The 15120-nt window shown below is 39.5% G+C and overlaps 1 protein-coding gene and 1 long non-coding RNA gene across 4 annotated transcripts; one reads left to right on the forward strand and one right to left on the reverse strand.

The window, feature by feature from the left end:
- The first annotated feature begins 489 nt into the window (after positions 1-489).
- LOC121393318 lies at positions 490-4503 on the forward strand. The gene is made up of 2 exons (XR_005960974.1): positions 490-2608; positions 2661-4503. It is a non-coding gene; the product is annotated as an uncharacterized LOC121393318 (long non-coding RNA).
- Positions 4171-14749, reverse strand: zbtb37.S (zinc finger and BTB domain containing 37 S homeolog). Of its 3 annotated transcripts, none has more exons than XM_018260941.2 (4): positions 14049-14749; positions 10777-11731; positions 9453-9552; positions 4171-6206 (listed from the first exon to the last, which is right to left on the reverse strand). In XM_018260941.2, the coding sequence occupies exons 2-4, from the start codon at positions 11703-11705 to the stop codon at positions 5679-5681; spliced, it is 1557 nt and encodes a 518-aa protein (XP_018116430.1). In that variant the 5' UTR covers positions 11706-11731; positions 14049-14749; the 3' UTR covers positions 4171-5678. The 3 variants fall into 3 exon arrangements, with proteins under 3 accessions (XP_018116430.1, XP_018116429.1, XP_018116428.1); XM_018260940.2 differs by having other exon boundaries at positions 13975-14749; XM_018260939.2 differs by lacking the exon at positions 14049-14749 and adding an exon at positions 13487-13907.
- Between the last annotated feature and the right edge of the window lie 371 nt (positions 14750-15120).

Consider the following 15120-nt stretch of genomic DNA (forward strand, 5'->3'; position numbering starts at 1 on the left):
TTTTTTATATAATTTGCTCACTGGTAGCACTAAATCACTGAAGCCTATTATATCTCACATATAATATATATATATATAATACCATGTAATAGTATACTAATGAGTTGGTAGACATTCTATTGTGCAGAATAAACATCCACTTGTGTTTTACCGAAGCATAAAGGAAGTGAAAACAAAAAATATCTCTAGTCTTGCTCCTTTTTAATTAAATAAAATGTGTAAAATGTAATTGAGAATGATTGAGAGAATATTACCTTCAAACAACTAGTTCTTTTCAGACAGATCACCTGAAATAACTTTTTCCAATTACTTTCTATTTTCTATGTCTTATCAATATTGAAGTGTAAAGTGTCTTTTTTCACCTTCTAAAGCAGCTCTGGGGGGGGGGGGTCGCCGACCCTGTAAACTGTTCTAAATTGATACATTTAGTTGATACATTTGTTATCTTGAGAATCCCTGAGTTTCATTACAGGCAGATGTTAGAATTGATACAATAGTTGCTAATAATCCAGAGATGCTGCTGAGAAATGTATCAACTAAGTGTTGCAAAATTGTAACAATTTAGTCTTTGCCTGAGTTACTTAGCGGCCAGACTCCAACGCCAGAGCATTCAACTGTAAGCTTAGATTTGGGAAAAACAGTCAAAAATAAATAATGGAAAGTAATTGAAAACAGTCTTTATTTCTGGGGAACAATCTGAAAACAACTGAACTGAAAAAAAGTGAACAACCCCTTTAAGCTACAGCCCATGACTAGTACCTGCTTAAAGGAAAATGCACACAAGCCATTCTATCTCTAGGGAAAGACAGCAGCAGTAAACTTTAAACTATTAAAGGGGATTTATAACAAAAAAACAACAGAAAAAAATGATATAAGCTTCACCTCATTGAAATAAGAAATTGTAAAAGTAAAATTTTCGAAACGGTTTATGAAATAATTTGTAGATGTATCTGCTTCTGAACTTAATTATAAATTAAATATATTACAGTATGTCCTTTAATCCCAAGCAGTGTGCCCAAGAGCATCCTTTATTCCAACAGACAGCTGTGTATAATGTAGTAAACACAAATATAGCAGTACATTCCACTGCAGGTAAAAGATGAATCACAACAGAAGCAGCTGAAAATCTCTTTGCAGCACAACAAATGTACTTTGCTCTTTCAAACAGTCATTCACATTTAGCTAGTGTTTCCTGGGGTGAGGTTTTGTTCCGAGTACTCTCTCTCTCTCTCTCTCTCAATGCGGAATATGCCTGAAAGGAATCTGATGGATCAACGGAATGAATGTTCCAAAATGGAAATGTAGATGGAGCATCATCACCCTTCCCTGAAACATGTTAACAGCAGAGACCAGGAAAAGGAACAATATAAATCGTTTTGGGCTAGTTGATTGCACACCATGTTCATTTCATATTATAGTTTAGCCCATTTGTGGGAACCATGTTACTGTAGGCATTTGAGTGTTGGGTTATTCAGTACTCAATACTCCTGAGCACATAATCACTAGAGTGCATGACTGTGGCATCTATGGTTCAAGCAAACAGTTCTCAGGTTGATTGGGATTTATTCTTTGCTTGTGTAGGTCATGTTGCACCCCGTTATCATTCACAGTAAAAAGTGGACAGCAGAGATAGACCAATTTCCATTCAGCTTGCAGGATGCATTCTCCATAGAGAGTAATCGTAGGATGAGAGCACCAGATAAACTCGATGGAAACAATGCTCACCCATCAGCAGTATATTCTAGACAACATGCTATGTAAAAATATCCTCCATCCTGTGGATGTTTCTTATATGGAAACGAAAGGGCTGCCCTGTGTGTATGTTCTAAAGAGTAGTCAGGTCACTAACACAGCTTGATATAGCGGAACAGGGAAGCATGAGGTCTAAGTACAGAGATGCCCTCTACTCAAGTTGTGCACAGAGCCTTCTGACTGATAAACCTTGCGGAAACGGCATTGTGGCTAAATGATTATATTCCCTTTAATGCACAGGGCATTTGGAAATGTAAATAATCATAATGAGGTTACTTCAGTGTGAATTACTGATTCTCTCGCAAACATATGGCATAGATAGAAGGCACGTATAAAGTTTAAACGTCACAGGAGTTGAGTGTTGTAAGTATGTTACCGTGCATTTAGTCATACTTAATAGCAATTGATGAGTTAGGAATTAGTGGCTTGTACACTCAAGAGTGAGGAGGCTTGCCTTCAAAATGTCTCCATCTGTTCCTAACAACTACAGTTTAGCTTATAAGGTGAGCTTTGTGTGTCCCCCCCGTCACTATAAGCCCATTTTGATTAATGTGGAAGATAGGTATCGGGACAGTCCCATTAGATACGCAGAACAAATGACACCATTCTAATATTGGGGCTAGGGTAAACAAGGGTATAGAATACTTCTCTCTGCATAATTAATATTAATGAGGTGGAGAGAAGTAGATCAACTGAAATCAGTCATTAAACATCCTGTATCTGCCTTTAAAAAAAACAGTTTCCACCTTGTGAGCAGAGATTGGCTTTAAAATGTCTTCTATTGCACATTTCATTCAGATCTCTGCTTGGCTCTGTCTTGTCGCCTGCACATGGTGGAAACTGTTCTTTTTTAAAGGTAAATACAGGATGTTTAATAACTGATTTCAGTTGATCTGTTCTTTTTAAAGGTAAATACAGGATGTTTAATGACTGATTTCAGTTGATCTGTTCTTTTTAAAGGCAGATACAGGATGTTTAATGACTGATTTCAGTTGATCCGCTTCTCTGACTCATTAACATTCATATAAATATGTGTTTAATACGCTTGTGTGCCCTTGAAGATTACACATAGCCTGTGGCGTTTGCATTGGCTAGTTTAAGGAGACATACTATGTAAAAAAACATTAATGTGCCAGGGGCATTAAACGCTCTTAAATATGGAAGAAATGTGATTAAAAAGTAGTGTTTGCGGGTTGATTTATTGGAGAATTCTCCAAAACCCCTACTAATCCTGCCCATTCACTTCCTGCTTCCTCCTTACCCCGGCTGTGCAGGGGAGCTGGGGGAACTCAGCGCACTTTTACTGAGAAGAGCTCATTAAATTTGGAGTAACTGGAAACTGATTTCAGATGAATTTCCAGGTCCAAAACACTGGAAACCAGAATGAATTAACCTTTTACTGGGTTCCCTTATACAAGGAAGCATAAATTGGGCAGAAGAAAACAACATTTCTAGACATTGTATACTGTTAAAAATTGTAATATACAAACCAGAAATTATACAGCCAGATCTTTAGTCATAAGTGATAACATAAAAGGCTTTTTTGGAGGCCCAAGGGATATTAGTGGCCACAAGGCTGCCATATATATATATCTCTTTTTCATGTCATTGATCAGCGCCTATAAAATATGCTATACTGGATATTTGAGCTTTCTATATAGAAAGTGGTGAACTTTAAGAGGCCTAAACTATCATCATTTAATGATGTGGCCCATATGTACTTTATTAGAACCACTATGGCTGGAAAGGCTGGTCATCTGCCAAACCTAAATGAAATGTATGATTTAACTTTCTCCTTGTATAAAATACTGAAATGTTTCAGGACTATTACAGTATTATTGCAGTGCTAAAACCATAGCACCGATTGTATCAACCTAATCAACTGAGGTGCGTTTATTGCCTTAATAGAAAAGGCTAGCTTGTATTTAAAGTGCAACTTTACAGTTATAAAACTTTCAATTTTTCCACATCCTGTAAGAATTTTGTCAGAAAAGATGATTTTCTATCAAAGGGCAGGTGGTTTAAGTCCTCTGCCCATTGTGATGGTTACAGTATTAGCTTTCACTATGAAGATATTAACCATTGTTTCATAACTTAACCTTTTCCATACGATTTCCTATAATGCTGACGGTTCAGTCATTTTTCTAAAATCATGAATCTTTTTGTTTAAAGTGAGATGCTACTTCCCAGCTAGTCAAAATGTTGCATGTAGGTATCAAATGGAAGAATATGTCAGCTTCTGTAATACTTCTCCCTATTGCACAGTACTAGATTCTAAGCTTGAGAGGTACATTGTATAGTATCAGTTAAATACCCTGAGTTGTAAAGAGAATTGGGCCTGTTCTTCAATCTACACAAGTTCCACTGAGTAATAATAATGAGACAGCAACAAAGTAATGTACTACTGAAAGAAGCAAGCAGAATTAATGATGTGCCATATTAAAGAGAGAAGCTGCAAAGGAAAGCCAGAATAAGTATTAATAATCACACATGCTGCTTGTTTCTGGTCAGAAAATTAGCCACGCCATATTATCTGAAATACTGCTGTTATCCCATTCCTGAGAGGCACACAGCACAATACATTTTTCTGTGGTTGGGGTTAATGAAATGCATATTATATAAATCACGTTGTGTAAAAAGCAGTGTTGTATTTTTGTTTCTGCAGTTTGTTTTAAAAACAGAATCACCCAGTCAATAGAAAGTTGGGGAAGGTTGGAGCCCACTCAATGGTAGCAAAGTGTTTGGGCTCCATTGCAGTGTTTGATGAAATCTTTTAGTGCAATTCCAACTTGGGTCATTAAAAAAAAATCTCAGCTGCTGTTGAAAACCAAAAATGCCACCGTACATACTGGAACCTTCTAAAGAGGTCCACCTGCAGCACCAGAGGTGAATCTCTAAACATCATTGGAATCAGAAGAGTAATAATCTGAGATGTTGTTGACATGACTAGAGTATGCAAGCATCATGCACCTCATTCTAATGCTTAGTACAACTGTCACCTCAAACTAGAACATTTTTAGGGTGGTGGAAGACCTGGGGATTAGTCGCCCAGTGGTCACTACTGCGGGCAACTAATCTCCCCGAAATCTCTTCCCGCTGGCAAGAATACAAATCACCGTCGGGAAGGCATTTCGGGGAGATTAGTCACCCGCATAGTCTGCCACCACCCTAAGGGTTCTTCTTTTTTAGTGGTGAATGTAACATGTACAGTATGTGTTTGAATTTTACAGTAAGATCTATAATGGGTTAATGGAAGAAAAAGAAACACAAACTAGCAGACAATGTTGTGACTGGGGTCCTTATTTGCATCTAGTGAGAGTTTGCTTGCTTGCATGCTGAGCAAATGTCTATTTGTAAATCCCTAAAAAGACAGCTAGACTATCTACTCCCTTCTTACTGTGTGTCGGAAAATCCACAAGTCTGATGATCAGCAGCTAAGAGCACCTTAATGTTTGAATGGGGCAGAGGAACACTACCTTTATACCATGTTTAAGAGGAAGCCTTTGCAATAAATATGTGCTGCTTCTACCCTGTGAGTTCCAGGGTATAGATGTATTACTAATTAATGTTATATAAAACTCTTAGTATCACCATTTACACTCCCATATCTATTAGTTGAAACCTGTATATGTAAAAATGCACTGATAAGTCACTAAAAAGATACTTTTCCTCCTACAATTGTCTTTGTAACAAAGAACTTGGCTGCTCTTGGAAAGATGGAAGAGAGCCCAGCAGATGCTGATACAATTTTTTCCTCGTTTTGGCAATGCATTTTTCCGTATTTCGACATTCTACTGCTGCCAACTCAAGAGGCCTCACATGTGGAGTATGAATGAACAGTAGAGAATAAGAAATGGTGGGGCAGCTGAGGTAAAAGGGAGGAAATTCGTCTTTCTAGGTCATCCTTAAATATAAAATTCTGTTTTTCAGTCTGGTCCTGTTGTAGAAACAGAGCCATGAGCTGACTCCCCTCCATATGACACCTCAACTGTTGCTGAAGGGGCCACAACCACTGCTTCCTCATGACAGGGAGATTCTTCTCCTGTTGGACCCCTGGAGGTGACGACAGTGGTGGTTTCAGGGGAAATGCTATGTGGCCCCTCAAGTGGAACACAGCCAGGATGGTTTTTGCGAAAGTGCTGATTTAATATGGCCTGAAAAGGGAAGCTTTTTCCACACACGTGGCAGTGAAAGGGCTTATTTCCAGTATGCTTTCGGATATGATATTCCAGCTGATCTTTTCGTGTATACTTCTTCCCACACATCCTGCAAACAAATGGAGTGATGCCCATGTGCAATCTCATATGACGATCTAGACTGCCCTTTTGGTTAAAAGACTTTGCACAGTAGATGCACGTCAGCCGTGGGTTGTAGCGGAACCACCGCTCTGACACTTCTTGCTCACGGAGGTATTCAACATATCCACTCACTCCAACAACCCCTGCTTCATCTCCCTGCACAGAAAACAGAAAAGACTTAGGGTAAGACTTTGGATGTGATTCTGTCAAACACAAGTACTATACTAAAGCCTTTCCTGCAGCTCACATTTTACCCTAGAAATACGCAGCTGTTTGTAGATGCTGACCCTTCATTTAACAATCAGGACATAAAAGCACCCTGATTCTTATTACAAGTATGGGATTTTTATCCAGAAAGCTCCAACATGAAGGCTGTTTCCCATAGACTCCATTTTGTGCAAATTTTTACCTTGTGCTTGATCCAAACTGGAGATGTTGCCCATAGCAACCAATCAGAACTTTGCTTTAATTTTCTAACTTATAGGTGGCTGTTTAAATCTAATTGCTGATTGGTTGTAATGGGCAACATCTCCAGAAATCTCTCCACATATTTATCTCCAATGTTAGTAAACATGTCCCTAAGATATAATTAAAAGCACAATCAGCCTATTAGGTTTATTTAATGTTTAAATGATTTTCTGATAGTCTTGAGGCATGAAGATCCAAATTGCAGAAAGATGCAATATCCGAACAACTCCAGATCCCAAACATTCTGAATAAAAGGTCCCATGCGTCTAGCTGTTATTTGTTTACATGTGTATGTGGGTTGTTATGTTGCATCTAAATGCACTATTCATGGAGAAGTCAAGGTTTTGTACAATATTTTGCCAGCTCTTACAGAGACTCTGCCCTGCTAAAATCAAGCACCAGGAAAAGCAGGAAACACTTGCAAAACTGGTTCCTAAATTCAATTCTAGTCAGGGTACTATCTGCAAGAAGGATTGTGTGTTTCCTGACCCGAAATACTGCACATGGATGTCTGCACATGAAGAAAAAGGGACGGCACTCTGGTACAAAGGAATATAGTTTTATTCCAAGCTCATATAAGGATCCAACGCCCTACGTGTTTCGGGAATCACTCCCTTAATCATAGGCATACATCCTGAACTACACAGACAGGTTATATCCAGAATGTAGATAGCGGCCCCTACTGGGCACAACATGATAATGCATTTAAAATTCACATACTTTATTATCACTATAAAAACAAATCTACTAAAGGTGAAAACCTCGTTTTGTATATTAAAACCATACTGTAGTCAAAAATGACGATCCTTATATAGATGTGTGTATCTCTCTCTAACCCCTGGAGAATAGGTAGTTAGTAATTAATAGTTAACTATCTGGGGGTAAACCTATATGGTCAACAAGTGTGTAGATATATAAATATATAAATGTGTAAATATATAAATAGAAAAATGTAAATAGAAAATTATAAACAAATATAAATAAAAAAAAGATGCAAATAGAAAAAGAGGGGGGAGAAAAAATTATTAAACCCCAAACCCCCTTAGTGGACAGCCAATTACTCCTATGACTCCCACTTCCTGTAACCTGGGTGCCAGCATCTTCCCTAAAGTGGGAGCTCTCCTCGAAACACATTTGACATTGGTTGCTGATAGGACTTCTGACAACTTCACATCATTGTACAGCACTGGAAGATGTTTTCTAATCACATTACAAATTCTTCCAAACTCTTCGCTGTACTCCGTGATGAAAAATACATCATTACTCTCCTCTGCACATGGATAGGAAACTGGCTACAGAGGGTGGTTGTTAATGGTACATTCTCTACTTGGAGTAAGGTTCTTAGTGGGGTCCCTCAGGGCTCAGTATTGGGTCCACTTTTATTTAACTTGTTTATTAATGACTTAGGGGAGGGTATTGTAAATAATGTATCAGTGTTTGCAGATGACACAAAACTATCCAGCCCAATTAATTCCATCCAGGATGTGGCATCCTTGCAACATGATCTTGACAAACTGGCAATCTGGGCAGCTAAGTGGCAAATGAGATTCAATGTTGATAAATGTAAAGTCATGCACCTGGGATGTAAAAATATCCAAGCCACTTATACCCTTAATGGGACTGCACTAGGCAAATCCATTATGGAAAAGGACCTTGGAGTCCTTGTAGATGATAAACTTGCTGTAGCAAGCAATGCCATCATCAAGGGCAAATAAGGTCTTGAGCTGTATTAAAATGGGCAGAGATTCACGGGAGATTCACCACTCGTAAGGCCCCATCTAGAATATGCCGTACAGTTTTGGTCTCCATCACTCAAACAGGACATTATTGAATTAGAGAGGGTACAGAGAAGGGCAACTAAGCTGGTGTATGGAAAATCTTAGTTATGAGGAAAGACTGGCCAAACTGGGGATGTTCACGCTGGAGAAGAGGCGCTTAAGGGGTGATGTTATATCTATGTATAAATATATAAGGGGATCATATAATAATCTCTCTTTATTTACCAGTAGGTCTTTCCAGCTGACACGAGGTCACCCATTCCGATTAGAAGAAAAGAGTTTCCGCTTAAATATTCGGAAAGGGGTTTTTTGAAGTTGTGAAGATGTGGAATTCTCTCCCTGAATCAGTTGTACAGGCTGATACATTAGATAGCTTTAAGAAGGGGCTGGATGGCTTTTTAGCAAGTGAAGGAATCCAGGGTTATGGAAGATAGCACAAGTTGTACAGTTGATCATAGTAACATAGTAAGTAAGGTTGAAAAAAGACACATGTCCATCGCGTTCAACCTTTATTTTTTTTAATTTTTTTATTAACTACCTATCTGCCAGTTGATCCAGAGGAAGGCAAAAAACCCATCTGAAGCCTCTCCAATTTGCCTTAGAGGGGGAAAAATTCCTTCCTGACTGCAAAATGGCAATTGGACTAGTCCCTGGATCCAGGGACTAGTCTGAATTTTTTCCCCTCTGAGGCAAATTGGAGAGGCTTCAGATGGGTTTTTTTGCCTTCCTCTGGATCAACTGCCAGTTAGGCAGGTTAAAAAAGTAAAAAGGTATCGTTTTCCTTTAAGCTTCGATTCGAAGGATTTCATTTTACGATCGTATGATTTTGAAAATCCTTCGACTTGGAATGTTGAACTACCCTATTTGATGGTCGAATTTTGAGGTTTTTTGCACTTCGAAATTCGACCCTTAGTAAATGTGCCCCTATGTGTGGTATTTATATAGGTATTTGCACACACACTAGACATTCTAATAGTGGATCTGATCATTGAGTGGGAAATATAAATAGTATATAATAAACCATCCTGCCTCTCTGCAAACACTCTTCTCTATTTAACTCATAGCAACATCTTGATTGCATGAATTAATATAGTTGACTAGTTTTTAGGCAAATTATTTTTCATTGTGTTTGTGACTGGGTTCTTCTTTTACAGACCTGTGAGCTGTTTTGCTTTGGTTCCTCCATCCTCCTTGGGGACTCGCTCTTTGCTCTGTGCCTCTCTGTCATAGTAACCATGCTGCCAGAGGGGCTGAACCTGTAGTTGTACAGATTATAAAAGAAATAATCAAAGTGATGAGAGAAAGAGAGAGAGACTCTGAGCAGTGCAAGTACTCTTTGTTGGAAAATATGAGGATATTATATATTTTTCGAGAGAGAGAGAGTCTGAAGAGCAGCGCACTCACCCCTAAAAAAGGCAAAAAAAAAAACCACAGATGCTACTGCAGAAAAAGAGCATGAAGAATACTGAACACTCATGGGACTTAATTTAAAGTGTGTATATATATATATATATATGTGTGTATGTGTGTATGTGTGTATGTGTGTATGTATGTGTGTGTGTGTGTATGTGTATATGTATATGTATGTATATGTATGTGTATATGTATGTATATGTATGTATATATATATAATACATATAAGCCATGAATATCCTGTAAATTATATCCTTATAAATGGTGAGTTCTGATGTCATCAGTTATAAACGGTGAGTTCTGATGTCATTTCTGTCACATGACTCACCGAAACTTGTGTATTATAATAAATAAAGTACCCCCAGTTGCAAAATATGAGGATATTAGAAGTTACCTCGGAGTTTCCTGACCTGTATAAAAACACTCGGCCTTCGGCCTCGTGTTTTTATATGGTCATGAAACTCCTCGGTAACTTATAATATCCTTATATTTTACAAAAGGGGGTACTTTATTCACTATATATATATATATATATATATATATATATATATATATATATATATTTATATATTTATATATATATATATATATATATAGGCAAATTCATGGTGCATCGGAAGATCATGAAATGAAGAGGAGGCCCAGCTACTCTTCATTTCCTGCAGTTCAAATGGGATCAATAGAAAGGTGAACATATATGTGTATGGCCACCTCTACAGTATCCATGTGTCAGTTTATCGGATACCATAGATGATCAAACAATACATGGCCACAAGCTGAAACTGTCGCTGACATACCCAACACACGTGCAGCCAATTGTTGAAAATTTGCTCGCCTACATGTGGAGTTATAGAAATTAAAAGAAAGCTAAATAAAATTATGAAATCGACATTTGCATTGTAAACACATTTTACTTTTGCTTTAATCCACTAGCATTTTACATTTGTAGTTATCCTACTGTCTCTGTGCAAATTGCAGGCCTGCATTATTATCATAAAAATAGAAGACAATACAAACTGTGATAGATTTATTCAGCTAGTTCAGTATCATTTTAGTTAGCAACTTACCTGTCTATTTCACTGCTTGTTGGTCTAGATACTTTTGTTCCAGATGACCCCAAACTGTAGCTTTCCTGTGCAGTTGCACTATGTCCTGTTGTATCAATGACCATGGCAGTCACTTCTTCTGCACTGCTTCCATCTTCACAAGAAGGCTGGTTCTCTGGCCCCAGCCACTCCTCAAGGTTCTCAGTCTTAATTTGCATTCCACCCATCACCCTGATTTCATCATCACTACGTTCTCCACGGTCTGCTATCCCTGTCTCCACATACCACTGACCCGCTCGGTTGATTCTCAGGATAGGCTCTCTGCTTTCCACATCAGATCCCTGCTCGACCATCTGAGGGCTTGTGGATTCTTCAGCTGGGCTCAATTCCCGAATGTCCAACACAGTGCTTACCTGACCCCTCCTACTCCCCGAACTACGAGGAGTGCTGTGTCTAGGACTTAAGGAACGGCTCAGGCTCTGGGTAACACGATGAGCATCTTGAGCCCTCTCTGCATGTTTCGGTCGACTCTGGCTTAATTCTTCCTCAGATTCTGGTGAACTAATTTTCAAGTGAATGCCCTCCAGTATTTGAGTGCACTTGTCTATTATGTGTTGCATCTGCAAGAAGCTGGCAGCTGTGAGATAACTAATAATATCAGCAATCTGCAAACAGATCCGTCCTGTATAGCAAAATGAAAGCAACTGCTCGAAAACACCAGGATTCTTGATGACTGAAAGTGAGACTGCACTCATCTCATTGAGGGACATGTGGTCACGGAAATAGGGGGAGCTAGCAGCTAGAACAACTTTGTGGGCTCGGAATGACTGTCCCTGTACATTGACAACAATGTCACACAGTCTGCCTTGCATTCGCAGCTGGTTTAGGTGGCTCAGCACAGAGTTGCTGTACTCTGGGATTTCTAGCTGTATATTACTTCCTTTCTCCATGGCTGCCCTCCTTCTGCTACTCAACCCTGCAGAAAAAAAAGAAAAATAATGGATTATAGCACTGTTTTCTGAGTTAGACCTCCTGTCCATCTGCACTTCTAATGCAATGTCAGTACCATCACTTGCTCCGATCAGTTGTATTGTTACATCTTTTACTTCACCTGTATGGGAATGTTTATACACATGGTGAGTGTGATTTGATCATTTTCTTTCAAGGGTTGAATGTATAGATGGAAAATGTGTGGATGTCTGCAGCTATGATAATATGATTTTGCTTAGAAACGGGAAGTAACCTGATCCACCCAACAGCACAATTTCTCAGAAGAGTCCTAATTCTGAGAGGGCCATGTTGAGCAAAACTCCATGAGCCTTTCAGTGGTTTTACATTACATTATACAGAATAAAGTATAGGGGAAAAATGCCCCTCTCCTACACAGACAAGGAATCTAAGTAAAAAATGATGTGGTAAGAACTGCTTCACAGTCAATTGACTAAAATAGAAAACAAATGTTGGGTAATTTTCAAACATGGAACAAGTTTTGGCCACATTTTAAAGTGAACCTACTGGTAGGATCAGTGCAATATGGCCATCAACTCACAATACAGGTTCTTTATGATCAATCATGGGCTCATTTTCATTTGAGTTGTAACTTAGGACAAAATGAGAAGGCAAAATTTGGAGCTCACAAAAGATTTAGGCGCAGTTGTCGCGAAGCAGAAAATTGCTTCAACTGTGCATGCGCCGCTTCGCAGGTCTCACTCAGAAGACTACCGAAGAGAAGAAGGTGGCGCTTGTGAACTCCGCTGGACAGAATCTGCACAGAGGGGTAAGTAAAGAGTTAGGGACATCTCCCCGGGGGGGGGGGGCAGCTAGGCTGGGGGCAGGAGGGAGGGGGGATCTACATAGAGTAGGGGAGGTAGGGTTTTTTTTAATTAAGGGTTTGTTTCTCCTTTAAAACTCAACAAAGAAGTGCAATGACCAGGGCTTCCTCCCGTGAAACCAATGCTTCTAGCTTTCTTTAGTGCTGTATTCATGAGGGCTGGATGGGGAAAGGCATCACTCCTCCTGATCATGTCATTCAGCAAGATAGTAGGTACACTAGCACTGCACTCTGCATGTCTATGGCCAGCTGAATTTGTATGTAAGTTGAAACATATACATTTACTTATTAAATGCAGCTTAGATGTCTCAGCATAGCATTTATGTTTACCTTTCTGTGCTCTGCAGTAGAAAACACACGCCAGAGGGGATTGGGGCAGGTGGTTTATTAAAGCTAAATGCTAATAAAACAGTATGTTACTTTAATAGCCTCTCTTTGTAAGTGTGACTTGTATGTAAGTTGGGTGTATGTCACTCGAGGACTGTTTGCATTAATACTATCTACGTAACTTAATCCATTCCTAAAAATATGTTGAACCCAGATACAATGTTTTGATTCAACTGCACTGGAAAAATATTAATTAGCAGTCACTACTCCAACTTTTTTCTATATAAAAATGGTCTGTCCAGCAGATCATCAACTGTTGCCAGAATTTCTAGAAAATAAACGACTAATGAAAATGAGCACCCTACATAATAATTGCTCTCCTCTCTCTCTCTCCTCTTAAAGGGCATGTAAAGCCAAAAAATGTCATTTTTCCTAATGAATAAAAGTAGGATTCTTTGAAAGTCTGCATGCCGAGTCGTGATACATTCTTTCAAGAGGCGGAAGCAGCGGTGCAAAAAAAGAGACAAATTGTGCTTTGAATGGCAATTAACTTTAAGGCTACGTTTCACTTACAGAGAATTCATTTGTTGTATTTTTTCTTCATGAGGCAAAATGTTATCTTGGGCTTTATATCGTCAAACAAAAACTCCTACAGAATGTTCAGAATGCCCCATTGCTGCGCAGAAAGTGAGAAGTAGACGACGCCAGCAGCAGCAGCAGGATATCCGTACACTAAACTGCGTTAAGGCAAAATATAGACGGACACGAAAATAAGCAAATAAAACCAAAGGCAGCATCAGTTATGGTGCTTGGAGGGAGCGTGCGCCAAATAAAAGTTATACCATAAAAACTGACATATGCCGCTTCCAAAATTGAAGTTATCCCTGTTTATATGGGCAAACCTCGATATGAAAGCTAAATGTACAGTGACTGTCAGGGGGCGGGTTGGAATAGGAGTAGCCCCGCCCTCTTACGGGAGAAAGGGTGTGAGTGACCAAACCGCGCCCTGACATCCATCCCCCCTCCGCTTTCTCTCCTCCCCCCAGGACACTGCTACCTACCTCCGGGCTTGCAGGCTGGCCGGGACGGGGCCACCGCCGGAACACAGCGCTCCGGAAGTGATATGTCAACATACCTTCACTCGGCCTTTCTAGTCACCCGGAAACGAACGAGGGTCCTCTCCCCACCTCTCGTTGCGCCCCCTGCTAGTAAAGTACAGTAGAATGTATGGCCGGCCGCCATCTTAGATGGGGAATGTGACTAACCACCGCCACGCGTAGCGTACATTCTTCCTGTCACTTACTTTAGATCGAGGCTTGGAATGCTGTGTTTATTTTCTGTGCTTGAGAGACCCCCCCCTGGTTTTAGTGTCATGGGTTCAGATATTATGTAATTAGGTGTGAGACCATTTAGCTTCTGTATTTGGTTTAATATAACAACGTAATGTATAATAATCCAAAGTCTAGTCAAAAGCGTGCCGTGGAGCTGCCAGTAGTCCATAAGATGCCATTCATAAGAAGAGAAGAACGAAGGAGCGCTTTGTCTCAAAAACAGCTCCATTCAGCTACACTCCCTGGCACAGTTACTTACATTTTTCTGTGTAATTTATGTGTTCCCCGTAACCAGGTTACTTCTATGCTCCACTATGTCAAAACACTAGTCTCTCCAGGGGTGACAATAATGCACACCACCAAAACATATCTTGTATAATGCTCAACAGGTGCCTAGTCTCCATCTAGTGCTCAATAATTAATCAGCACTCGTATCAATTAAAGGGGAACTCCACAAAAACCTAACATAAGCTTTTTGAAAAGTAGACATAATTTCAAGCAACTTTGCAATATACATCAATTAAAAAATATGCAGACGTTTCATGATTTTTAATGGTTTCTGACAGTTCCCTAAGCTTCGCCCCCTGCTCTCCTGCTGATCTGTCTGACTACTTTGCTGAGCTGGCTGACTACTGTTACTTTGTATCAGCAACCATCTGTCCTCAGCCTGTATCCTCCAATCCCCACAATTCCCTGCACACTTGATTTCAATAAGGAAAGTAACATCATAGTGCAATGCATTGTGGGTTATGTAGTTCCTGCATGCTGTCTGTAAGCTGTGGAGAAGTTGTTACCATTTGTAACATCAGTGTTTAGTCCTCCGGAGCCGCAGGTTGCCTACCCCAGCTCTATTCAGTCCTTCTTCTAGTCATGTTT

The sequence above is a fragment of the Xenopus laevis genome, chromosome 4S (genome assembly GCF_017654675.1).
Source record: "Xenopus laevis strain J_2021 chromosome 4S, Xenopus_laevis_v10.1, whole genome shotgun sequence".
NCBI classification, from domain to species: domain Eukaryota; kingdom Metazoa; phylum Chordata; class Amphibia; order Anura; family Pipidae; genus Xenopus; species Xenopus laevis.